The sequence below is a fragment of the Epinephelus fuscoguttatus genome, linkage group LG4 (genome assembly GCF_011397635.1).
Source record: "Epinephelus fuscoguttatus linkage group LG4, E.fuscoguttatus.final_Chr_v1".
Classification (NCBI taxonomy): domain Eukaryota; kingdom Metazoa; phylum Chordata; class Actinopteri; order Perciformes; family Serranidae; genus Epinephelus; species Epinephelus fuscoguttatus.
The window spans coordinates 45,978,938-46,005,142 of record NC_064755.1 but is presented as its reverse complement, the minus strand read 5'-3'; the positions used below and the strand labels follow the sequence as shown (position 1 = coordinate 46,005,142).

At 39.8% G+C, this 26,205-nt stretch overlaps 2 protein-coding genes across 5 annotated transcripts; both read right to left on the bottom strand.

Moving 5' to 3' along the window:
• Window positions 1-310: 310 nt before the first annotated feature.
• Window positions 311-6,495, bottom strand: LOC125888096 (troponin I, fast skeletal muscle-like). Its single transcript, XM_049575292.1, has 7 exons — window positions 6,366-6,495; window positions 5,105-5,137; window positions 4,688-4,724; window positions 4,281-4,409; window positions 2,429-2,518; window positions 2,164-2,337; window positions 311-681 (listed from the first exon to the last, which is right to left on the bottom strand). The coding sequence occupies exons 2-7, from the start codon at window positions 5,110-5,112 to the stop codon at window positions 601-603; spliced, it is 519 nt and encodes a 172-aa protein (XP_049431249.1). The 5' UTR covers window positions 5,113-5,137; window positions 6,366-6,495; the 3' UTR covers window positions 311-600.
• A 3,499-nt stretch (window positions 6,496-9,994) lies between these two features.
• Window positions 9,995-26,086, bottom strand: LOC125888098 (troponin I, fast skeletal muscle-like). 4 transcript variants are annotated; one of them, XM_049575297.1, is made up of 7 exons: window positions 25,740-26,086; window positions 21,780-21,812; window positions 17,972-18,011; window positions 17,747-17,875; window positions 13,069-13,158; window positions 11,572-11,745; window positions 9,995-10,359 (listed from the first exon to the last, which is right to left on the bottom strand). In XM_049575297.1, exons 2-7 carry the CDS (start codon window positions 21,785-21,787, stop codon window positions 10,282-10,284), a joined length of 519 nt encoding a protein of 172 aa, XP_049431254.1. In that variant the 5' UTR covers window positions 21,788-21,812; window positions 25,740-26,086; the 3' UTR covers window positions 9,995-10,281. The 4 variants fall into 4 exon arrangements, with proteins under 4 accessions (XP_049431254.1, XP_049431253.1, XP_049431252.1 ...); XM_049575296.1 differs by lacking the exon at window positions 25,740-26,086 and adding an exon at window positions 23,091-25,733; XM_049575295.1 differs by lacking the exon at window positions 25,740-26,086 and adding an exon at window positions 23,171-25,733.
• Between the last annotated feature and the right edge of the window lie 119 nt (window positions 26,087-26,205).

The following is a 26,205-nucleotide window of genomic DNA, read 5'->3' as shown; positions in this document are numbered from 1 at the left end:
GTGTTCAGACTGCCTTAAAAATTTAAGTTGACTGAATTTAAAAAGTTGAAAACTTACCTCAACTTGTCTTCTTAAATTCAGTCAACTCAAAATTTGAAGGCAGCCCAGACACTAACTTTTTTAAGTTAGAAGAAATAGATTTTCTTTACAGTGAAGAGAAGTTAAATTAATCTATATTATTTTACATTTTATGAAAATGTTATTTTTGGTGTTGGGTAAAACATCTGTGTGGGTGTGGGGTGCACTTCTCTGAAATCAGTCCCATAAACAGAAACGGGGCAAAAGACGACACAAAAAGACAAATCCAGACTTATTTTCTTCCACTTTGACTTTATTGTTTCTACTCAGCATGGTTGAGTTTGTGTGGATGTTTCCCTGAATGTGTGGAGACCTGGTGATGTGTGTTGGTGTGCAAACCTCCTCCCCCTCCCTCCAGACAAACAAAGTGCCAGAAAATAAAAACAAATAAACACCTTCAAATTTCCTGCAGAGCTACTCCCCTCAGACACGCTGGCGTGACTCAACTGACGTCTGGTTCAACCAACACATGTAAGACACATGGAGTTCATATAAACAGAAAGCAAAGCAGCAGCAACACGTTTAGGCGGCGGCCTCGAACATCTTCTTCCTGTCGGCCTTGTCCTCAATGTTCTTACGCCAGTCGCCTGCGGCTTCTACGGGCTGCAGAGAAAAAACAATTTTCATCAGAGCCAGGTTTGTTGCCAAGTCAGGTTTCACATACAAGAATTCATGTTTAGATATCAGACTGTCCCTCCCCCGCCAAAAATGACCTCATACTGTTGGTCGTCTGTATAAGAAGCTTTTTACGACCCATGTTTCAGGGTGTCTGCATGTATCAGATTATCATATTTAATGCTTCTGAACCTTTGCAAGATAATTTTAACCAGACGTATTTGTCTTTTTTCTTATGTAAGTGTTGCAGGTAAGTACAAGGTTAGTAGCATATATTTGGTCCCATGGAGAGGTTAGTTTTATGTAGGAATACAGACACTTAAAGACAAGTGAGCACAAGTAAAAATTATAAAGACAACATTAGGTTCAGTGGTAGGGTTAAATATTTGTAACATCAGATGTGGACTTTCACTCAGAAGAGCTCGACTCATTTTGACTGAAATAAATTAAAAGATGGATAAATTAGATCAAATATTTGTGGCAGGTACGTCCTCACAGATCAACTTCAAGATTAATCTAATATTCATAAAACTGAATTTAAGACATTTAAGACTTTTCTGTATCTACGTTTCGTTGGATGGCGACCTCTAGTGGCCGTAATTATGACGGGAGCGAGGGAAGGAGTCACGTGACAAAAGAGAAATTAAAAGTCAACGTTGAGTTATTTAAACCTTACGTTGTTGTCATCATAACGTAACAAAGTTTTGTCTCATAACATACGTAACTTAACTTGTACACATCGAACACATTAACACGTTCTCATTCAGCTCATCACATGTCACTTCTTGGTCTGTGGCATTCATGTCTATATGTTACACGTTACGTACGCTCCTGTGTTTGTTGTTCAGGCACGTTATAATGCTGCCAAAGGTTCCATCTGGCTGCATTATGATCTGCCGCCACCCTTCCGTGTTTCATACTGCTGGGACATGCATATCATAACACTGCCAAAGGTTGTGTGGGGCCACGTTACAAACTGACACCGTGTGTTGGTGTATCAAAGTGCCGTGAAAGGTGGCTTTTGGCACTGGTGTCTGACGCTGGCATCACTGACAAAGTGGCGGTATTTTAACTCAAGAATGAGAGCAGGCTGGGGCTCATTTGTCCTCAGCGTTAGATATGGAGGCCGAGATGGACGGTCCGTACTCTGCGTTCATTTCAAATCAGTGTTTATTGACGCTGTTGTTCTTATGGGGCTGCCACACAAACACAAATGTCCCTATCTAGATCCAGTGTGTGATTTGTCCACTCTGGGCTACTGTAGAAACATGGTGGTGCAGTTATTACACACTAAAGAAAACAAACTTATCATATCATATTCCTGTCAATTTGTCCTCCTGAATCCTACACGCTGGACCTTTAAGTATCATCTACGAGGCACCTCGAGTATTACTGCAGTATTTGTACTCTAATGTAACTGGACTAAATGATAAACACAGTAATAATATTTTTAAATAACGGTGAACTCACCTCCTCTTTTGACTCCTTCTTGACCTGCTTCAGGTTGGCCCTCAGGTCCATGTTGACTGTGTGTTTGGAGCCCAGCAGAGCCTTCAGCATGGAGTCAGCGGACATACGTACTTTCTTCAGAGCGGGTTTCTTCACTCCTCTCAGATCCACCACTTTGATCTTCAGGTCTTCAATCTACGGGAAGAAAAAGAAAATGTTCCTGATTCAGTTTACACTTCTTAAACGGAGTAGCTGTTGTTGTTAGATCCCGTCAGAGTGTCGTCACCTCTTTGTCAGCCTTCTGCACTTTGGCCTCGATGTCGTACCTCTCCTCGTCCACCTTGTCGATGAGGGCGTGGAGCTTCTTGCAGTACTCCTGTCGACACACAGGTCTCATGTTACCTTCATGTCAGACTACAGATGCATTTATACGCGTCAAGCTTCTGCTCTGAAGCTGAGGCTGAAAAGTTCAAACTACAGTGACGTCCCACTGAAAGTTAAAGTAGATTTAAAGTTAATACTTTCATTTCAGTTTTGGAATATCACAGAGTACAGTTTCTATAGTACTGTGCTAAACTTTAAGGTATTTGAAGGTGAGTTTTTCCATTTTACGCTGCTTCATACTTCTAGAAGACAGAGGGAAATATTGCACTTCATTTATCTGACAGCTGTGGTTATGTTTCACGTCAGGATTTATTGATTTTTTTCAAAGTAATCAGCAGACAAAAACAGAATCTTGGAATTGTTTTTACAGATTTTAGCGTTGATTCAGAATGAAAATCTATGGAATATTTATTTCTTGCTTGTCATGTGATAGATAATATTTATGTTATTTATTTATTTTTAATCTTGTAAAAATATGTAGAGATTTGATCAGACTTGTGTGGGCGCAGATTCAATGTGCACCTGGTTCATCGTTTAAAAAAATATTATGTACCCTCATAAATTAAACTACATAAAGTCGTATTTATAGACCGCATCACTATGACATCACACTAACAACTTGTTTATTTCTGCTGTCATTGTCAGCCGTGGTGCAGCATTTAAAGATATGTGGTCAAACAGTGGTCTGACCTGTCTGATGTTTCTGTTTGCTCTCATTTTTGATGAACCAAACCTACCTGCAGAGAAGGTGACAGTGCACCGCTGTGGACGGGGCTGCAGCCAAATATATTTTAGCCACTTATAAAAATCAGTATCAGTGCAAGTGTACACTGTGTTTTGCATATTGGCTCCACCTACACACTAACCAACTGCGGTTGTGGTAGACCTGCAACTCCTGTGTTCTGAGAAGTCAAATTTTTGTCAGTACAATCTGGTGGCTTTTATGTAACGGCGTCAATGCTCACTTAAACTGATATTGATTTTTTTAGGTGGCTAAAACGAATCAATTGAGGCAGCCTTTTCTTCAGTGCTGTTTGATTATATGTGCATGATGCAATGGTTTCCTAACAGGAAGTGATTGTAAATAAACACTGTCCTTCTGTCTTTGGCTCCATCTTGACATTAAAATATCAGGTCACATATTTAGCAGGGGGACTGTGAGCATCAGACACTTAATGTCCTGCGCTCTGGTGAAATTCTGTGGACCAATTTGTTTGTTTTCTGAATCAATTAATGGTGGAATGTCATGGTACTGAAGCAAGAACCAGACAGCACAGTGTCCTGGTGCTCCTGGCGCTCCTGGCGCTCCCTGCTTCGACTGCACACAGTTGTTTCTTCTTCTTTACGTTTTTGTGGTAGATTGAAACCGTTGCAGACTGCGCACACCTGCTTTCATCTTTCACGTCGCTTCTATGAGTTGCGTTCTAGCAGTTCTTCAAAATAAAAGTCCTCTGCTACCTCATGTTTTTATTCTGAAAGATTCAGAGGGGTGTGTCCCCTGCACGCCCCCCAAAACCTACGCCTATGTGCTCCTTACATAAATGCATCAATAATAATGATTCCAAAAACATATATAACACTCTGAGGTCATTTTGCACAGTGGGTACTTTCACCTGGCTACTTCATGTATATTTTGATACTAATACTTCTATAATTATAAATTTTGGATGCAGGATTTTATTTCAAATTACGGTTAAATAAAGAAACCCTGGCTCTGTGATTCTGACGGTCTTTCTGGCCGGTGCTCTGCTCACCATCAGGGCGGCCTGGTCTCCGCTGGTATCTGGGGGAGGACAGTGCTCGGCCATGTAGGCCTGCTTGGCTGCTTCGTTGTCCTTTCTCTCCTGTGTGAGCCAGTTCTGAGCGATCGACAGGATCAGACTCTGCAGGACGAACAAGAGGGAAACAGCTTTTATTGTTCCCTGCAGTCACAACTCATAAACAGCATCATGAAATAATTATACTATTGAAACCCATCACTTTAAGCATACCTAAAGGATGAACACCAAATATGGATTCATCCGCTGCTGAAAATAGTCCCCAAAAACTGTGCTAATATTTTTTATCGCTAATATTTTCAGGAAACACATTGAAAATCTCATTTCTATCCAGGACAGTAAGAGATGCATCTGTAAGTACAGACAGATTTTTTTCAGGTTACCTTCAGATGATGCCTGCGGCTCGAAGTCATCTTTTTCCTGTGGGGGAGGAAGTCAGGTCAACATGTCATCATAAACATCATGAAGTACATTCATATTTACAACTTTTCACTCTGAAATTCATGCTTATTTTTACAAGTGAAAATAATTTGACATTTGTTACAGTGAATTTTTTGCTTGTTCAAAGTACAATTATAAAGTTATTGCTTTGAAATGAGGCAGAGTTCAGGATCATTTTGTGCAAAAAAATAAGCAAAAGTTGTAACAAATACACCAGTTTTAGAAAAATGCCATTATAGATTCCATAATATGAGATGATGATGATGATGATGATGATGATGGTGATGTGCTTGTAAACGTGGGTGTTTTTGCACAGACGTGATGTAACCCTGATCAGAGAGGATGCTGTTCAGACTTACTCAGACATCTTGGCGTTTTTTGAGGTTCACAACCTGCATGAGGACACACAAGAGAACACACACTGAGTGGGGGAAACATCTGAGTGTTTTTGACCTCTGCTGAACACCGTAGTCGCTCAGATCAGGATGTCACAGATTCTCTGAGATCAGCATGTTCTGCTGCTCTGACGGATGGACAGAATATTTGTGCAGTAACGTGATCTGAGGCCACAGCTGAAGAGCAGCGACGTCGACTAAAACTAAAACTGGATCGGTCGGGATCCGGTGTCGCGTCTGAACTGTTTATGACCAGATCGGGTGAGAGGTTAATTTAAATAAATTGTCTAGCGGAATATTACCAACTGAAGTTCATCACTGATACATTGAAATACTTTGAATGTTAAAGCAGCAGCTCCAAATCAGGTGGAATGATCTCTTCATGATTAATTAATTCACAACTTTAGCTTTAAATTCTTACAGTGAGCTCTCAGAACTGACAGACCCAAATTTACCACCTTTAAAAGCTGCATTATTTCCAGTTTTTTTAGTTTTTGTGACAAACTCCGAAGCAAGATGCTAAAAATAAAAGAAATATCAGCCAAGAGCTGAATTCATCCAGCTGTTTATCAAACTGCTCAGTCCTGCAGGCATAAATAAATGTTCTTGTTAACCATGATCATTATTTTTAAGAATAATATTCATATTAATTACCAATTAATTAATAATAAGTGAGCTGTTATTGTCATTAAAAAGAACCAATAAGCTTTAAAGAACATTTCAACGTCCTGCTCAACAAAAAAATGGCTCAAATTTTAAGGACTTCAGTGATGCAGATAAATAAATAAATTTGCTCTTATTCAAAAAGATGTTTCCTCAAATCAGAGTCATGATAATTGTGTTACTCTAAACCCTTTTACAGCATCATCTAATTAAGATATCATAATGACAACATGTTATTTTAGCCGTTTAACTGAGCTGCAAACAGCTTCAGGACCATTAAACACAACACAGTGCAGCTGAACAGGTCCCATAAATTCAGGTCTGTCAGGAGAAGGTCAAATGTCGGCAGCAAACATGCAGAAAGCGATTTCAGGATGTCAAGCAGGGCCAAAGGTGGAGCAACAAGCGGCTGTGATCCCCCTTTATAAAAGAGGATTTTTAGAAGCAGAGTCTGGCTGATGTTTGGCTGCTCTAAACTCCTCTGGTAAAATATGAGATGCTGCTCTCAGAGAGGCTGGACAGAACAAGACAGAGACAAAATATAAAGAAGATCATTTCTCACCTGTTGAGAGGACGAAGAAGACCACGACACACTGGGTGGAAGAAAATCAGACACTACCAAAGCCACACAGTGAAAAATGAAATAGGGTATATATGGTGGGTTGCGATGCCTCAGCAAAATGCCCAGATCCTCTTTATGGAAATGGATTCCCGGGCAGACCAATGGGCCAACGAGCTCCTGAAATACACCCGACCCAGCCCCGCTCTGCAAACCGCCCCCTCCCTGTGAGACGACTTCAAGCTTCAAGATGCGGATTCACACAGGCAGGAGGGGGGTTATAATATAAAAGAACATCAACTGGACAAACTGAAGTTGTTGTGACACCAGTTAACCTTCAGGGTTCTTTAAGTTGAACCAGGAGTCCTTAAAAAACTTCAGCATGGACTCTTGTTTCTGATTTCCACCTTATAGAATCTGCCATGTAGCTTTAATGGTGTTACAAGTTATTCACCAATTACAACCAACATCAAAAGGAAATATTTATATATATATGTCAAAGTAACTATAAACACATGAAACAACAGAAAAGAGACGTAAAGACACACAAAATGAACTCAAAGAGACAAAACGACAACAAAAAGATGCAGAAAAAACTAAAAGAGAGACACAAAACGACTACAAAGAGACACAAAACGACCAAAAAAGAGACAAATGACAACAAAGCCATGCAAAGAAACCTATAAAGAGACATAAAATGACTAAAAGACAAATATACCTCAAAGACATGAGATGAGACATGACAAGAAACTACAAGGAGACACAAAACAACGACAAACAGATGCAAAGAAACTACAGAGACACAAAACAACAACAACAGAGATGCGAAAAAACTACAAAGAGACACAAAACAACGACAAAGAGATGCAAAGAAAATACAGACACAGAACAGCGACAAAGAGATGCAAAGAAACTACAAAGAGACACAGAACAACGACAAAGAGATGCAAAGAAACTACAAAGAGACACAGAACAGCGACAAGGAGATGCGATGAAACTACAAAGAGACACAAAACAACGACAAAGAGATGCAAAGAAACTACAAAGAGACACAGAACAACGACAGAGATGCAGAGAAACCACAAAGAGACAAAGAGACACAAAACAGCGACAAAGAGATGCAAAGAAAATACAGACACAGAACAGCGACAAAGAGATGCAAAGAAACTACAAAGAGACACAGAACAACGACAAAGAGATGCAAAGAAACTACAAAGAGACACAGAACAGCGACAAGGAGATGCGATGAAACTACAAAGAGACACAAAACAACGACAAAGAGATGCAAAGAAACTACAAAGAGACACAGAACAACGACAGAGATGCAGAGAAACCACAAAGAGACACAGAACAACGACAGAGAGATGCAAAGAAACTACAAAGAGACACAGAACAATGATAAAGAGATGCGATGAAACTACAAAGAGACACAAAACAACGACAGAGATGCAGAGAAACCACAAAGAGACACAGAACAACGACAGAGAGATGCAAAGAAACTACAGAGACACAGAACAGCGACAAAGAGATGCGATGAAACTACAAAGAGACACAAAACAACGACAAAGAGATGCAAAGAAACTACAAAGAGACACAGAACAGCGACAAAGAGATGCAATGAAACTACAAAGAGACACAAAACAACGACAAAGAGATGCAAAGAAACTACAAAGAGACACAGAACAACGACAGAGATGCAAAGAAACTACAAAGAGACACAGAACAGCGACAAAGAGATGCGATGAAACTACAGAGACACAAAACAACGACAAAGAGATGCAAAGAAACTACAAAGAGACACAAAACAACGACAAAGAGATGCAAAGAAACTACAAAGAGACACAGAACAGCGACAAAGAGATGCAATGAAACTACAGAGACACAAAACAACGACAAAGAGATGCAAAGAAACTACAAAGAGACACAGAACAACGACAAAGAGATGCAAAGAAACTACAAAGAGACACAGAACAACGACAAAGAGATGCAAAGAAACTACAAAGACACACAAAACAACAACAGAAAGACGCAAAGACACTACAAAGAGACACAGAACAGCGACAAAGAGATGCAAAGAAACTACAGACACAGAACAGCAACAAAGAGATGCAAAGAAACTACAAAGACACACAAAACAACAACAGAAAGACGCAAAGACACTACAAAGAGACACAGAACAGCGACAGAGAGATGCAAAGAAACTACAAAGAGACACAAAACAATGACAAAGAGATGCAAAGAAACTACAAAAAGACAAAACAACAATAAAGAGATGCAAAGAAACTACAAAGAGACACAGAACAACAACAAAGAGATGCAAAGAAACCACAAAGAGACACAAAACAACGACAAAGAGATGTGAAGAAAACACAAAGCGACACAGAGGCTCACTGTCTCATTATCTGTCGGTGGAAACATTTGATTGTTTTGCTCTTGATTTTAAACATTTCACATGTTATAAAGTTGTGTGTTTCTGAATGAGAGTTTGACCTGCGTGCTGTTTGATTATTCAGGTCACCATAGAGAGTAAGATGAGAGGATAGATTTTAATCAAAGTTGGAGGCAGGCTGTGGTTAGCTTAGCTTATCTTAGCTTAGCTTAGCTTAGCATAAAGACTACACAGGGGGAAACAGTTAGCATGGCTCTGTCCAAGATACACATCCTGATTACTGTGCTAGAACTTTTCTTTTGCCCTTTGAGATTTGAAGTTTTGTAAACTTTTTAAACCAGAAAAACACAATATGTTAATCAGTGAGCTTTAGAAGTGTTAGCAGAGCCAGGCTAGCTGTCTCCAGTCTTTATGCTAAGCTAAGCTAAGCACAAATGAAATTATTATTATCCATCTTCTCATCTCACTCTCAGAGAGAGAGCAAATAGACATACGATGCTCACACTGCTGGAGAAAACATTTCACAATGAGCTAATACGGAAGCTGAAAGCAGACATGCTTACACTTATTTTTTTAATGACGTTAGCCGGAAATCACAAGTTAATTATTTTGTTATAACATGGCTCATTTTTTAATGATTAATTTATGTTGATTCTCTCAAAGAAAGGCCAAGTTCTTTGAGAACGAGATAATTTATCACAAGAAAACGACTTATGCTTTCTCCAGTCACAGGATGACAGTGGAGAACCCAAAAACTTGTTATTTCTCCTGTTCATTCTTATTCTATTTCATTTATTTATTTACTGTCTTTTTATTCTATGGAGTTTTAATCATCTCTTAGCTATAGATATATATCTAATAGCTAAGCTTGTTTTATTCCACATAACAGCTTGAGAAAAATAAGTGCAAGCACAGCCGTCCTTGGCTTCCGTAGATTTTTACTGATAACTACTTGAAATATTTTCTTTATAGGTTTAAAAAAGTCCTGCAGGAGGATGATTTCTGTCCATTTCTGTAGATTAAAAAAAGATCTTAACTCAAGGTCCACTTATTAGTTTTTTTTCTGAAGCTTTCAACCAAATCTAATGACCAAAGTTCTCACTTCAACTTTTCTGCATCATATTTTAAACACAAAGTTCAGTTCACGTGTTTGTATCCAAACTGTTTGAGTGTCAGTTTGCTGTTTTGGGAGAAACTAAATGAAGAGTGAATAATGTGAGGATAAATGTACCAAACAAATTAATCCTTATTTCAAAACGTTTATTTCTAATGACTCCATGAAAACCTGTACATTTTGAAATGATCATTTTCTGTCAGACGTTTTAACTGCGAACATGTTGGCGTTACTTTGTCTCAGTTCAGTCTCTGTCTCGGGGGGACGACGGTATCACAAACATAACCTACAATAACAAAAAAGTGTTTCAAGTGTTGTCCTTGTGAGTCCTGCTGGAACTCAGACACTTTCAGTCACTCAGACCTCAGACGGAGACGTCTCCCCTGCTGTCGCTCCTCGCCACTTCAGGCAGGTTTTTAGGAGGTCTCGAACATCTTCTTCCTGTCAGCCTTATCTTCAATGTTCTTACGCCAGTCGCCGACCGCCTCTGTCGACTGCAGAGAACAGCAACACAGACTCATTAACACAAAGACATTATCAGTGTCACTTCAAACTACACAAGCTATTTCTATTAAATAACTGTGAGACTAAATATAGAATTATTTTTGTCCTGTAGCTCAGTCCATAAGATCTTATTCTCCTGAAGGCATGTTTTAAAAGCTAGCAAGTTCTGTCGACTTGTTTCAGACAATGAAGGAAGATGATACGAATGATGCATTCAGAAATACCCAGAGCGCAGTCTGGACACTCTGTCTGTGGAGACGGAGCAGCAGAGCGCCGAGCGGAGTGAATGTGTGATTAACTTAACCGTTGGTTCATTCATGTAGAAATATAACGCTGCGTTTCTTCCACCAACAGGGCTCTCATTTTAGTGTAGAGCGTCAGACTGAATTTACCAACGCACCATGTCAGGTCACTCACTCTCCGGGACCGCCAGTGTTACTTGAATAAGTAAACACTGACCAACGGGACCAGACTGGCCGACCCGTATGCTCTCACTCAGTGGATGGATGATGTCACAGGAAGCCAATCTTACAAAGGAGGACCACACTTGTTTGTTTTGCTATGGAAGCTAACGTTAGCTAATGTGCTAAAAAGTTAGCGTTGCAGAGAAATCCAATCTTCCTCTTAATCCCTCCCCAGTTTCTGATGAGGTGGACATGATAACCCTTAATACACATAACCTTATTCATCCCTACAACAGGAAATACTTTTTCCCTAACCTGATATGAAGTGTGCGCTGCACATGTGAGCATTTTTGATGATGGCCTCCGTCCAGTCCTTTGGTCTTATCACATTTAACCATAGTTGTCTTTGTTTTTGTTGACGGGCAGTGGCGGCTGGTTTTGAGCCATGACTCCTTCTATTCTGGCTCCCAATAACACAACAAGCTCCTCCTGACAGTTCACTCCTAACTACAGTGTTGGCAAAAAGTTAATTTCAGGTGCAGAACTTTTATTTGTAATGGAGTATTTCTACACGTTGGTGTTTGTAATGGATCTTTGTCGACCACTGACCTGGAATAAACTTGATCGGGAGAAAACTCTCTTCAGAATAAAGATCTCAGTCTCCACTAAAGCTGCATGGGTCTGACTTTAGCACCTAAGTGTCATTATTATCTGATACATGATTTCATGGTGGAGGGAATCATGTGACAGCAACAGCTTATTTCAAGCTCCTGTGATCAGTGCGGACTCCTTCCTCACCTCCTCTTTGACCTCCTTCTTGACCTGCTTCAGGTTGGCCCTCAGGTCCATGGTCACCTTGTGTTTTCCTCCCAGCAGAGCCTGCAGCATGGCGTCAGCGGACATACGCACTTTCTTCAGGGCAGGTTTCTTCACTCCGGCCAGCTCCACCACCTTCATCTTCAGATCCTCGATCTGGAGGCAGAAAAACACCAACACATGTCTGTCTAAAGAAAAGTCTACAGATAGATGAGAGACGATTTCTCTCTTTGACACTGAAGCTAAAACTACATGTACTCAAAGGGGCAGTATCAGTCAATCAATTGTATTTATAAAGCCCAATATCACAAATCACAGTTTGCCTCACAGGGCTTTACAGCATACGACATCCCTATGTCCTTATGACCCTCACAGCTGATCAGGAAAAACTCCCCAGTAGTATTTTACATCCATAAATTTTGAAGCAGCTAATTGTGTTGCTGCTAAACTCAGTCACCAGAAAAAATGTTTCTGTGAACCATGGATACGTCACATTTGCACATTGTTATGTAGCAGATTTATTAAAACTTTACATTTCAACATGTTGGTGAAGACTCTCAGGCATCCATGTCACGGTGATCCAAAGCCCTTTATCACAGGCAACTGGACTCGCTTGAGTTTCTTTCAGGAGGTGTCAGAAAAGTACGCACAGGGATTACTGGCTTGTGGCGGCCAAGCGTTCATAGCGACGTCGCTTTTTGATCCTTCGATGTCGGCTCTTCCAATCATTGTGAAGCAGAATTCACCAAGCGTTAGATTGTTCACCCACTAACAGGGAGCTGGGATCAGACGTCGTGAGACAGGTTAGTTTGGAAGTTTCTGAGAACTTCAGACCTGAAGACGACTCTTGGATGAGAAGTGAAACATCGTCAAGGAACTCAAACGAGCCCAGTTGCCTACGATATGGCACTAAAGATTTAAATTTCAACATCGCTATGGTTAATGTGAGGTCAGGTTTAGGCACAAAAACTACTCGATTACTGTTGGGAAAACATCATGTTTTGGGTTAAAGTATAAAAACTGGGACAGGTCGCTAACAAACACCCACGTTGGGTGTCTTAACGGCTGCTGGAAACTCAGCAATGACTTCCTGAATCACAACTAGTTTTGTTGTTTGCTGCCATCAACCAGCCCTCCACCTCCCAATGACAAAGTCAGTTACTTAAGAATATGTTTCATAGGAAACGTACAAATGAGACATATTTGTGGTTTGCAGAAACGTACAATGCCAACATACTCTACTGGCGACTGAGCTGTGCTGCTTCTCATTGATTACAGTGTTATGAGACTCCACTGGGACAAATACAAAGTGCTTCAACTACAACTTACCAGAACCCGACATGCACATAAATACTAATTAAATGAAGTGATCCAAAGACAGAAAAAAAAGATACACCTGATCCAAAATGCACCAGTGAAGGAGCAGCGATAAATGTTGTGTATCATCAACTGTTCTTAATCACGTCAGAAAGCGTTTACCTCTTTGTCAGCCTTCTGCACTTTGGCCTCGGCGTCGTACCTCGCCTCATCCACCTTGTCGATGGCCTGGTGGATCTTCTTACAGAGTTCCTGTTGATACACACAAAACAAACAAACACTCTCACTGAAGAGCTGTACGTATGTTCAGAGATACTGTATAGGGATGTCCCGATCCTATATTCGGATCGGTATCGGCCGCTGATATTAACAAAAAACGGACATCGGTATCGGATCGGACTGCATGGGAAAATGCCAATCATGAACTCTGATCCAGTTTTTCATGGAATCTGTGCCAGGTTTTCCGGCCAGCCCAGCGCTCCGCGATTCAAGCAGTCAATTCCAGTGATCTGCTCCAGCTCTTACTATCAATCCAGCAGGCCAGCATGCAGACGGCAGACACACGGAGGGTAGGAAGAGTAGCGGTTAATTTAGCTAAGTGACTATTTGTTTTCTGCTCTGGTTTTTTGAGAGTGATATTTTTATTTGGTTTACACTCTTACTGTTTAAGTGAAGAGCACTGATGGCACTGTTTTGGGCACAATTAGTGAAATTGGAGCCATGGATGGACTACAAATCACTACTAAAATAACTGAAAAGGAAAGGCTGCATTGTTTGTTAAATGTCAACAATGTCTTGTGGTGTTGATCTATTTTTTATTTATTAGGGGGCCAAAGCACAAGTGTGTGGAGTCTTGCTGCTATTTTAATTTCAGTGTTAGACATTTATAGTCACATTAGTTATTGCTGTGCAGTGTGGGGTAATGCAGCTCTGAGAGATATGAGGAGGCTGCAGATTACATTAAACAAGGCAGCTAGAATGGTCTTAAGATGTGGGTTTGAAAAAGCAGTAAGTGAACTTCATGCTATGATGGGATGGCCCACAGTAGTAGAGCATGTGAGACAACATTCTATTGCACTAATTTCAAAGATTCAAAAGTTTAGCAAGCCAGTGAGTATCAGGGACAAGTTGTTATTAGTGCGTGAAAAACATCAAGTCAACGTTAGAATAAGAGATAAAAATCATTATTAGTCTAGCAGCAAGTCCTCAAAAAAGGCTTTAGTTTTCGAGATACCCCTACCCGAGGTAGAACAAAACACAACAATGTTTTTTTAAATCTTCAGGGTCTCCCATTCATGAAATGGATTGTCTTCAACTTTTATTTTGGGGCAAAATTATTTTTGGGGGGCATTCTTTACAACTACCCCAATCTCTGAAAAAGGGACAAATCAGGCCAGTTCGGATAAGGGAAATATGACAAAAAAGCCAATTTCTTGAGAATGCTCACTCCTTTCCTCATAATATTTGCTGAAGTATAAAACAAGTGTCTGCCCTACATCACAAAAGAGTCAGAAAGTAATTCACTTTAAAAAATCCTGAAATATAACCCTGAAAACATGGCTTTAATTTAGGCGGAAATTGCATTTTTGTGATAATAAGAAAAGAGGGCTTCTTTACTTTTCTCTTATTTAACAGAAAATCATAAAGTCCTGTCAAATACACTGTTACTGTATTGTCTAAGGTGTTTTTGAAAAATAACCATTGGTTGTTTGGAGATACCTAGTACAGTTTTGTTGTAAATGAGGTTTCTATAGGTAAACCCCTTCTCTAAAAACAGCCAAATTAGGTCATTCCGAATGAGGAATGGGTGGCATAGCCTATAAGTTAAGAATGCTTAATCTGATGGTCATCACACTTGGGGAAGAAAAGACCAGGTGATTGAAAGGTTGAGATGTGTATAATACAGTCCTGTCAAGACTGGCTCTGTTGGCTCCATTATTACAGTAAACTCTGGAAAATATGGAAAATACAGTAGTTTTATGTGGCCAATTTTTGGCCCAAGTCTCTCTCTCCATCATAAACATACACACACTCACACACACACACACACACACACACAACTGCTAACTCATGCTAGCCTCTGTCAGCCTAGATCAGAACACCTGCCAGTGACTTACAACTTCCAATCTATCTTGCAAATAAAACAAACTATTCTTTAATCTAAAAATATGAAGGAATATGTCATTTGCACATTTGTCTTACCTGTTATTTGCCATTAGGTTGGTGGTTCCTTTTGTTTCCAGCGCATTTCATGTTTCTCCTCAGCAGAGCTGTATGTTGTGATTTAAAATAACTGACCATCAGTAGCCCCGCCCCCACACTGACTGTTACTGTTACACTTACTGTAAGTGTACTGTAAGTGTGCAGCACTTGTCTGTATTCAGAGCCTTATAATTCCCAGCTAAATTAATTTATTAATACACTTTCTGTTTGAGTGTGTAGAACAGATTGTTCTGACTACTGAAATTGTAAATCTGATCAAAATAGATTTCCATTAATAAATGACGTGGTTTTATGTTGCCCTTCCCTATTCGGAAGAATGAATCTCTTCTCCTGGATAAAACTTCCCTTAACTTGCCACTCATAAAACTCATGTTTAAGGTCTTGACAGGACTGTATTATACACATCTCAACCTTTCAATCACCTGGTCTTTTCTTCCCCAAGTGTGATGACCATCAGATTAAGCATTCTTAACTTATAGGCTATGCCACCCATTCCTCATTCGAATGACCTAATTTGGCTGTTTTTAGAGAAGGGGTTTACCTATAGAAACCTCATTTACAACAAAACTGTACTAGGTATCTCCAAACAACCAATGGTTATTTTTCAAAAACACCTTAGACAATACAGTAACAGTGTATTTGACAGGACTTTATGATTTTCTGTTAAATAAGAGAAAAGTAAAGAAGCCCTCTTTTCTTATTATCACAAAAATGCAATTTCCGCCTAAATTAAAGCCATGTTTTCAGGGTTATATTTCAGGATTTTTTAAAGTGAATTACTTTCTGACTCTTTTGTGATGTAGGGCAGACACTTGTTTTATACTTCAGCAAATATTATGAGGAAAGGAGTGAGCATTCTCAAGAAATTGGCTTTTTTGTCATATTTCCCTTATCCGAACTGGCCTGATTTGTCCCTTTTTCAGAGATTGGGGTAGTTGTAAAGAATGCCCCCCAAAAATAATTTTGCCCCAAAATAAAAGTTGAAGACAATCCATTTCATGAATGGGAGACCCTGAAGATTTAAAAAAACATTGTTGTGTTTTGTTCTACCTCGGGTAGGGGTACCTCAAAATCTGAGGGCCCCTGCTGCTAGACTATATGTATTACCAAAAATAAAAACTGAAATGGGAAGGCGGACTTTCATTTTCAGAACCATTAAATTATGGAATTCATTACAATAATTACTGAGGAGCGGTTTGGCAGTTGGATTGTTGACTGTAGGATTTGTATTTGTATTTTAAATGTTGTTATTATCACAATATTATATTGCAAGTAGGTTTGCACAGTAGTGGTATTTCTGTGAATGAATATCTCATTCACATGAATATTTCATTTCATACATGCATTTGTTTGAATGAATGTGTGTATATATGTAGACATATATAGTACTCAAATTGTGCTAATGTATTTTGGCTGAGTATGTGTGTGTGTGTGTGTGTGTGCGCGTGAGTGTGCGTGAGTGAGTGAATCTATATATGTATATGATTATATGTTTAAGTGTTATGATTACTGTATGTTTAATTGTTTTTAATCTTGATGTGGACTCTTGGAAGATTAGCCAATGGCTAAAAGAGATCCAAATAAAATCAAATCAAATCAAGACATTTTAAAGATTTCTTGTGTTGATTTATTTTCTATTTATTAAGGGGCCAAAGCAGCCAAAGCAAACCAGCTATATTTTTTATTTAATGTTAATGTTCAAGTTTAAAGTTTGTTTATTTAACCCTGTTAACAATAAACAGGTCAGTTTCTCATACCAACTGTTGTGGATCATTCTAACTAACCCGATTAAGTAGTTGTTCTTTGCTTGATCAAACCTTTTCGAACATGACTGACAACAAAATAAGTGAATATGTATAATACGTGTTTGGATCGGATCAGTATCGGCCAAAACTCAAGGCTGTAATATCGATATCGGATCGGAAGTGAAAAAGCTGGATCGGGACATCCCTACTACTGCAACTGTGCTTTACTCTGTTATACACACATTTTACACACACAACACATGATCGTCTTATAAAACAACACTCTCTTCAATTAAACTGTGTAACACTATATAAAACACATTTGAATGTCATTTAAAGATTCATCCATTCATTTTCATTCATCAGCTCGTGGGGGCAGCAGGCTGAGCAAAGCACCCCGGACGTCCCTCTCTACAGTGACACTCTCCAGCTCCTCCTGGAGGACCCCGAGGTGTTCCCAGGCCAGATGAGATATGTAATCCCTCCAGTGTGTTCTGGGTCTGCCCCGGGGCCTCCTACCAGTGGGCGGACATCTAATATTTAGGATTTAGTGGCATCTGGCGGTGAGGTTGCAGATTGCAACCAACTGAGGTCACATCCACACTAATATGGATTTCTTCAAGTCTTTTAAAGTACCAATAAATGACAAATAAAAAAAAGTGCAATACAAAGTTCAACATTTGCCTCCACATTGTTGGAGTAGAGATATATAATGTACTAAGTTACGGCCCACTGCTGCCATTTTACTTTTCATATTTTAGGTACATTTTTCTGAATGTACCAACATACCACCACCTGTTCTATATTTTGTTCCTGATACTTGTAGCAGAGTATTTTACAGTTACCACTGGCTGACAGCGTCATGGTCTCACCATGAGGGCGGCCTGGTCTCCACTGGCGTCGGGGGCGGGACAGTTCTCGGCCATGTAGGCCTCCTTAGCCGCCGCGATGTCCTTCTTCTCCTGCTCGATCCAGTTGGCGGCGATCTGCAGCATCAGACTCTGCAGGGAGGTGAAAACATCAACATGTCATAGTTAAATTAAAAACAATGATGCTTAAACAAGACGTCAGTGAAAAGGAAAAGGTTTTATCCTCACCTTCAGATGATGCCTGCGGCTGGACGTCATTTTCTTTCCCCTGTGAGACAGAGATCAGTCTTTAACGGTCGTTATCATCTATTCTTCAAGTATGATTCAACTTTTAGGGTGAGAGTATGTGAGGAGATTGATGCCACTCTCATGTCTGTGCAGTAAACATGAAGCTACAGCCAACAGCTGCTTAGCTTAGCTTAGCTTAGCTAGGCTAAGGGGACGGCAGCAGCTCAGTCCATAGGGATGGATTGGGAACCAGACGGTCACCAGTACAAGTGTCCGTACAGACCAAGTATGGAGCGTGGACTGGTAGCTGGAGAGGTGCCAGTTTGCCTCCAGGGCACTGCCGAGGTGCCCTTGAGCAAGGCACTGAACCCATGACTGCTCAGAGTGAGCAGCCACCTCACTCTGACATCTCCCCATTAACACATGTATAGGTCCTGTGTGTGTGTGTGTGTGTGTGTGTGTGTGTGTGTGTGTGTGTGTATTTCAGGCCCGTGTGTATGTGTGTGACAACTGAGTGAAAAAACTGAGTTTCCCCTCAGGGGTTAATAAAGTATATCGTCTTGGAAACAGTTAGCCTGATTCTGTCCGCCATCACGCACCTCTGCAGCTCATTGTTAACACGTTATATCTCATTTAAAACCATGATGAAGATGATGAGTTAACTAGTTACAGGTTTTATGTGTTTGACTATTTCTTAGCTGGGACCAGTAACTTCCTGGAGTCTCTGCTGGTTGCCTAGCAACTGTGCAGAGCCAGGAAACAACCCAGGACACAACCCCTTGTTTTACTGTTTGGTAAAAGACATGATCATAGATAATGTGTTAATTAGTGAGTTTTAGAGGAAGTGGAAGATTTAAACCAGCAGGAGCCAGGCCAGATGTTTCTCCTGGTGTCCAGTCTTCATATGAAGCTAAGCTAACTGGCAGCAGCTACATACAAGAGTGGAGTCAACCTTCTCATCTAACTCTCTGCGAGAATAGTATACACTATTGATATATAGAAAAAAGACAAAAAGCATGAATAGAATACAATAAAAATCTGCACGTGGGTTGAGATTATTTCACTGCTTCCAATCTATGAAATGAATGAATCAATGTTTTTTCACTTCTTTCAGCACAGAAACATTTTTAAAAGATGCTAAACTGGAGAATTCATTACTCAGCTCAGCTGTTCCTGTTTTTGTCTCACACACATTTAAAGTGATAAACTGTGGGAGGATAAACACAGAGATACTTTAAAATGTATTGATCTGAAGAGAGAAGGCAAACTGCAGCCATTTAAGAGGTTGAAATAGATTAAAAAATGGCTTCTTTTAATATCCTGAAATATAAATAAATATCTCCGCCCGCTTTAAAGCTCCAGTGTGAAGGATTTAGGGGTTCATACTGGCAGAAATTTACTATAATAAATGGGTTTTCTTTAGTGTATAATAAGCTGAGCCATTTATATCTATGTAGGGAGTGGGTCTCTGTCTACAGAGATCGTCATGTTTCTACAGTAGCCCTGAATGGACAAACCAAACATGGCCATTGGTGCTTTCATGCCAGCCACTGTAGTGAGCAGCCGCTCTGTGATGAACCAAACAGCATCAGACAACACTGATTTTTGACATCAAACTGTTTAATTAAGTGTTTTCACTGGTTTAAATCAGCTGATGTGTTTGTTTTGGAGAGGACAGACCTCTGTGGATAACTCAGCTCCCACTAAACGCCTCCTGAACAAAGAACACTGACGGAAAACTGACGTTTCGGCTGGTTGCAGTCTGTAACCGTCACCACTAGACGCCACTAAATCCTCCACACTGTTCCCTTAACCTGTTATTTATTCCTCGCACATGCCAGCAGCACGTACAGCTGCTGTCATCTGAAGCTGCAGGTTTGACCTTCAGACTGAACTGTTGCCTTCACATGTGCTCAGATCAGTTTAGACACATCTCAGACTCTCCGTCGGTCCAACAGCGAGACGTCTCAGCGACCGTCAGACCGACTGTCGTGATAATTCTCTGCAGAGATTAAAGTTCACCAGAAGATGACTCCTGATGAAGCAGGTCAACGTTTACACGACTGAATGTCACTGAGCCGTACTCTGGGATTAGTGCCAACACACAGCGCTGGAAAGTGATTAAGCTTTCTCAGATACTCTTCTGAGCTGCTTGTACTTTACTTGAGTATATCTTGAGGGACATGATGTACTTTGCATATTCAGACGACTAACCCAAATTATAATCAACTAATTAAATATATTGTTATAGATTCTCAGTAATTTATGAAGTGATGAAAATGAGCTTCACCTTTACCAGCTGCAACATTAAATCACACATCATGAGTTAGAACAGAATAATATAATATATATCATTATGAAATGGGCCGTTCTGCACAGTGAGCACTTTGATTTGGGGTGTTCTATTTTAATTCTAATACTTTTACTTAAATGAAGTTTTATAAGCAGGATGTTTAACCAAGTATTTCTACACTTCTTGATGTGATTTCTTTTATACCAAAACATTTTTGATCATATTTTCGTATGACTCAGTGTTTTAGTTTTTTAGCTCCTATTTCTTTAATGTGAGACACTGAACGTCTCCGTCCGTCTGTGTGAAACTATGAAAACATTCAGGGACAAAGACGAAACGTCCAGGATTTGATCTAATGTGTCCTATTGTTACTAATACCTGACAATATTGTCAATAAAACAAATAACTGTTTTCTTTCGACTTTCTTTCTTTAGTTCAGCCGTCTCCTGTTATATTTCATCCCTGAAGTCTTTTAATTCACCTTGAAATCCTCTGAGTTCCTCTGTAGTATCAGATGCTTCAATCTTCGTCTCCTTTACTGTCCCAAATTGTGGATTCATCCCTCTTTAAGTTAAGCTCAAGTGTCTTTCATCATGTTTCAGTTCAAGTAGTTATTTTAACATTTTAAGATCAGTGTTTTGGAGAAGATGAGCGCTTGTGCTGCCGTCATCCCCCACTTTGTCAATAAAACAAAGTCAAGCTAAAAGAGCAGCATATCCTGGTTTATCTTACGAGACACAAGTGAGATGTAACTGTGAGCTCAGATTCATGAAAATAACTATTTACTAATTTACTTATGTTAATAATTTGAGTTCTACTTTTAGAGTGAATGGAGACTGTTCAATTGTACACATACACATGCATCAAAAGGCAGTCTACAGTCCAGAATAAATGCAAAATAATGTAAATAAATTCATTAATAACTAACTAATCAATACGAATTTGGGTTTAAATTAAGATTTTCTTTCATTAAAACTTCTCAAGAAACCATCAACTGCCTGTATTTGAGAACTTTGTCTCTATTTTCTCAACATTTACCACCGAGCCACGTTTATTTTTGGACTAAGCAACAGATCATCTGAGCAATTAACAGGGCTAAGTTTGAATTTGGATCTGCTGGATGTTTGAAAGGTCATGAACTCTAAAGAACATGTGTATTAATGCCTGTGTAAGTCCAGCAACATGTTGTGACACACTATCTGGGATTTACACCGTGTTTTTACTCAGAGAACCTCTTAACAAAGGCTTAGCCTGACAAGCTGAGTCTGAAACGTCTCCAAAGCCCCAAAACGGCAGAAAATAATTAAATAAATGAATGAAAATAAAAACAGAGAGCTGTTACAGTTTAAAAATCAGTGAGAGGAAAATGATGTGATGTCGGTGAGATTTTTAAATTAAATTAAATTAAACATTTCTGAGTTTTTGGTGAGTTTGGCTCTCGTTTGAAAAGTTAACAAAACCAAACCACAGAAGAAGAACAACTTAAAGAAGAAGAGGAAGAATACGTGTACTCACTCAGACATGTTGGCGGTTTGTGATCTTCACACCCTGTTCAGAGACAGAAATCAGTTAATCATGAGCAGACAGGTGACATAAAGCTGAAGTGAACTTGTTGCCTCCCCGTTATCAATCAGCGACCCTTGACCTCCAGCAGGAAACACGATATCATGGAAACCCTGGTTGCCAGGCCAGCGATCACAAACCGGCTAATTTTGGACGGGCGGGGTCAGATGCCGGGGCCCTGGTGCTCTTCAGTTGCCCCCTCTGAAGACATTTCTGCCTGGAATTTAACTTCTGAACTGAGCACGAAATGCCACCAGCACAGGAACCAAATGTGGCGCCAAGCACGTGGTGAGAGCCGTTAACACCGACGCCGTTAATACCGACATCCTGCAGGCATCCGAGCTGCCGGCTGACAGCGAGGTGTGTCCAGAGACAAGTTAAATCAGAAACAATAAAACTTTGTAGGAACGTACACGAAGCTTTAAGGCATAAAAACGTCACGTCTGAGGCTCAACGAATTTAAAACAACAAGTACAAACTCTTCTTTACAGTTTCAAACCAGCAGTGGGAACAAATGTGAGATCTAGATTCCTTCACACGACAATGCTTTTTCAAATCTTATTTTCATACCAGCATCAAACGCTGAGCCGCAACAAAACATCCAACTAATGCCGAAACGTGAAGATCAAAATTCATTAAATTGTTAATGAAAAAAGTGCTACATGCAAATGCATTAAACTTGTCCACAGGCAGCAAAGAATTTAAAATATATGAAGAACTCAGTTTCCAAAAATGAATAAATGGATATTCACTCAGATTAAATGCTTTTCCTTCAAGGAAATTAAAGTTTTCCTGCAACTGGTGCCAAATAACAAACTTCTTTTTGGAAGGAAATTATCAAATTATTTGTATCTGTAATGTGCGAATCAGTTTTACACTGCACGCAAAATAAAATGCTTTAAAGATTTAACATCCAAGTTGACAAAACAAACATTAACTTTATATCATTTCATATATTACACATCAATAATTTTCCCAGCAGCATGCAAGCTCATGGAAACACCCAAGCTGCATCATGAGCTGATTTTCATCTCAAGACAAACAACAAATCAAACGCTGCAGAATAAAACCACAAATTTGCTTCAGTTTCAGTCCAAACTTTAACCTGAACGTCCCGCAGTTATTCACAGTCCTACAGTGTCCTCCAATAAGTCCAACAAGTCTCAGCGTCTCTCTGATTCTGAACGCAGCCTCAGAGGTCAGAGGTCACACCTGCAGCAGCACCTTTCAAAGAACCCCTTAAAAACCACCTTAAAGTCCCACCTGTCGACCAGACCTCAGCGCGGCTCTCTGTATTGTCTCCTACCGGAGTGAAAACGAAGCCGAGCTGCAGAGACTCTCACCTACTGAACGTGACGAGGAGGAGGAGGAAGAAGAAGAGGGGGAGACGCTGCCAAGTCCTAAACAGTAAAGAATAAACAGAGTATATAGGGTGTGAAGTGCTCACTCAGCAGTAAAGTCAGCCCTCTTTATGGTAGCAGAGTCACTTCAGACCAATGGGCCGGCAGGCTCCAGAAATACCACCCCAACTCTCTGAGGAACCTCATAAATTTCTGCTGCAGGAAGTCGCCTCCCTGGACTGAACAGACGCTATCAGGTTCCCCTCCCACGGAGAGCGGAGCTCGGGTGAAGCAATTGTTACACAACAGTCAGGGCGACATGATTAGAGCTCAGAGATTCACTTTGCTTTATACCAGCAGCTTAGCAGGCAGAGGTGACAACAGTCGCACCCGGCAGGAGTCAGCTAAACTAAAGTTCAAGTTAATGTGAGGCTTCAGCAGGCTGAGGGAACATAAATCAGCTGGAGAGCAAAATCCCTCTGTGGTGCTGTGAAGGCTGAACACTGATAGAGTCCCACTGATGTGTCTCATTCACACTGAAGGAACAGTTCACCCACAGAATCACACTTTTTCTATCACTCACCCGTGTTACGATATCAGATATGTGAAGAAAAGCTCTGTTTTTCAAACACGTGTCAGTCACATGTCCACGTTTGGTCATGGACTTTCCACGTCCACATATGACGTCCAAGGTACCCTGGGTGTGTTGGTTGTTGACGTTCTGGGACGCCGTGTCAACTTCAGCCTGTTACATGCATTGTCTGTTTTCAAAATACACTTCTGTTTTCACAGGAAATGTACAGTTTGATACAGTCTCTTTCAAAATAAAAGCACTACGATTTTTTTTTCCCCTCAACAACAAAAACATGTGGTTAGGTTTACAGAAGAAGAACAGGGTTTGGCTCTAGAGTCTTACGGGACATGAACACTGCTATCTCGTGTGAAAGTCAGTGTCTGTTGGACCTGTTCACCACCCCTCCTGCCGACCTCACTTAGGCTTTCGCCGCCTTAACTTTTGTCCTAGTTCCACCACGTTTCTCCCGACACCTCCGGGCCTCATTAAACTACAACAGCAACCCGCCATGTATCACGCCAACGTTATATGGCAGCTTTCTTTCGTTGGTTTCTGACAATGCAAGTCACTGCCCAGGTGCCGGATTTTGACGATTTCGGAGTGAGACCCAACTCGTTTATCTCACATGCCTTCACGCTACACGAACAATCCAAACACTGAGAATATTCTGATGAACTGAAGTCATGCAGAGCTGCGTTTAACAACATCAGTGTCAATACATCAGTTTACGGACTCATCACACAACTCGTGCAGAATAATCAAAATCTCATCTATGCAGTCATACACTCAGTACTTCCTGAATACATGCATCTTCACAAAAAACACTTCTGCACACGAGTGGCAAACACGAGCAACTGCATGAATTTAAACTGCGCTCTTGGAGTCAGTTGAGCTGTTGAGACGCACTACTCGTCCATGTGTTGGACTGTTTATGTGAAAATGTTTTAAATGTTACGGTTTAAATGAAAATGCATGTGTCAGTGAAGTCCAGAGCAACGCCTGGATAAATGAGACTTGAGTTTGCAAACTGAAGTTTTGCTGTTGTTTGACGTGGAAACCAATGACATCAGCTCACGAAGAATTTTCACTGTTCTTGGATTCTTGGTTCACAATGTTTCTTTACAAAGTGAAGGTAACAAGAGATGAGTTAACTGATGTACAAGTATAACTATAAAAGAATAAAAAAATAAAAATGGACACAGCAAAAAAAAAAAAAATTAAATGTTAACCAGTGACTAAAAAAGAAAAAAGGCAAAAAAATTCAGAATCTGAATTAATTAGTCATCTTAACTTTATTAAACTGTCAGAGTCAAACTGTTTTTTAGACAAATTCATCAATAACTGTAAAAAACACCACCACATGGGAACAGATGAACATTTAACCGTCATAAATCAGTTTTTAATACGGTGTTAACGTCATCATTTATTATTATAGAAGCTGAATGAACGACATAATCATTTTTTATGGACTGAATCATCACTGACAGAAATGTGTTCAACTAAACCTAAACTACCAGTGAAAATGAAAATGTCGAATAAATCAGAGAAATGTTTTGGTTAGTTTTAACGATTCTGGATGAAACTAGATTTTAAATATTGTTTTCAGTAAGAACTTCCTGTTTGCTTAAATTTTAAAGCAGAAAAAGTTTCAGTATTTGTGAACTGAACCTCTTAAAGTCTAAATTCTCCACGTGTAAAAAGTCCAACAAACCTTTTTATTTTAAATCCAAATAAAGTTCCCAAAACAGTTCTCAAAGAAACCAAATTTATTGCCCTGACATTTGGGGAATTGTGTTAAAAAAATAAGAAGAATATTTAGAATGATTCCCCTTGATGGATACGTACAGTCGTAAAAATGTAAAGTTTAATAATTTTACTCAGTGGATGAATGTGTGCTCCTGTTCTGTAAGATGCAGATGGTTTCATGAAGAGTTGAACAAAACCAAATAACATGCACAGATTAAATTCAAAGTAAAGTAAAAAGAGGAAGTTACTCACCATCTGTAGAGCTTCATGCTGCTGCAGCTTCGCTTGTGACGGAGAAGTAGAAGTTTGATTCTGATGGAAATTTTTGGCAAGAAGCCATTTCTCATGACAGAAGAAGAAGAGATGATGTGCAGGAAGTAAGAAGAGAGCACAGAGGGAGGAAGGCTCTCTGCTGACATCTGGTGGTTCATTGTGAACACAACACTTTTTTCAATTTGCTGCTGTGCCACATAAAATATTTATCAGTTTAAATTAAAGTTAAAGTGATTTTTGTTGCTGAGAACAAGCTCGCCTGATGTGGAATTAGTCTTCTCCTCTATAAGACTTTCAGTGTGAAAGTCCAGATTAACCTCGACTTCTATCTGGCTGAGTCGTTGTTAGAGAATATAAAGTGGGTTTTAAACAGAACCTCCTTTAGTAAAGTTAATGAAATGTAAACGGAGCAAATCCAAACTTCTGAACAATGTCTGGAAAAAAC

What these genes read in the sequence shown, in the direction of transcription:
- LOC125888096 (XM_049575292.1), bottom strand. An exon ending in GAGACCAGGCCGCCCTGATG is followed by an intron (nt 2,519 to 4,280) that starts GTGAGCAGAGCA and finishes GTGTGTCGACAG; the next exon opens with GAGTACTGCAAGAAGCTCCA. An exon ending in TGCAGAAGGCTGACAAAGAG is followed by an intron (nt 2,338 to 2,428) that starts GTGACGACACTC and finishes TTCTTCCCGTAG; the next exon opens with ATTGAAGACCTGAAGATCAA.
- LOC125888098 (XM_049575297.1), bottom strand. An exon ending in GCCGCAGGCATCATCTGAAG is followed by an intron (nt 17,876 to 17,971) that starts GTGAGGATAAAA and finishes ACCTCCCTGCAG; the next exon opens with AGTCTGATGCTGCAGATCGC. An exon ending in TGCAGAAGGCTGACAAAGAG is followed by an intron (nt 11,746 to 13,068) that starts GTAAACGCTTTC and finishes TTCTGCCTCCAG; the next exon opens with ATCGAGGATCTGAAGATGAA.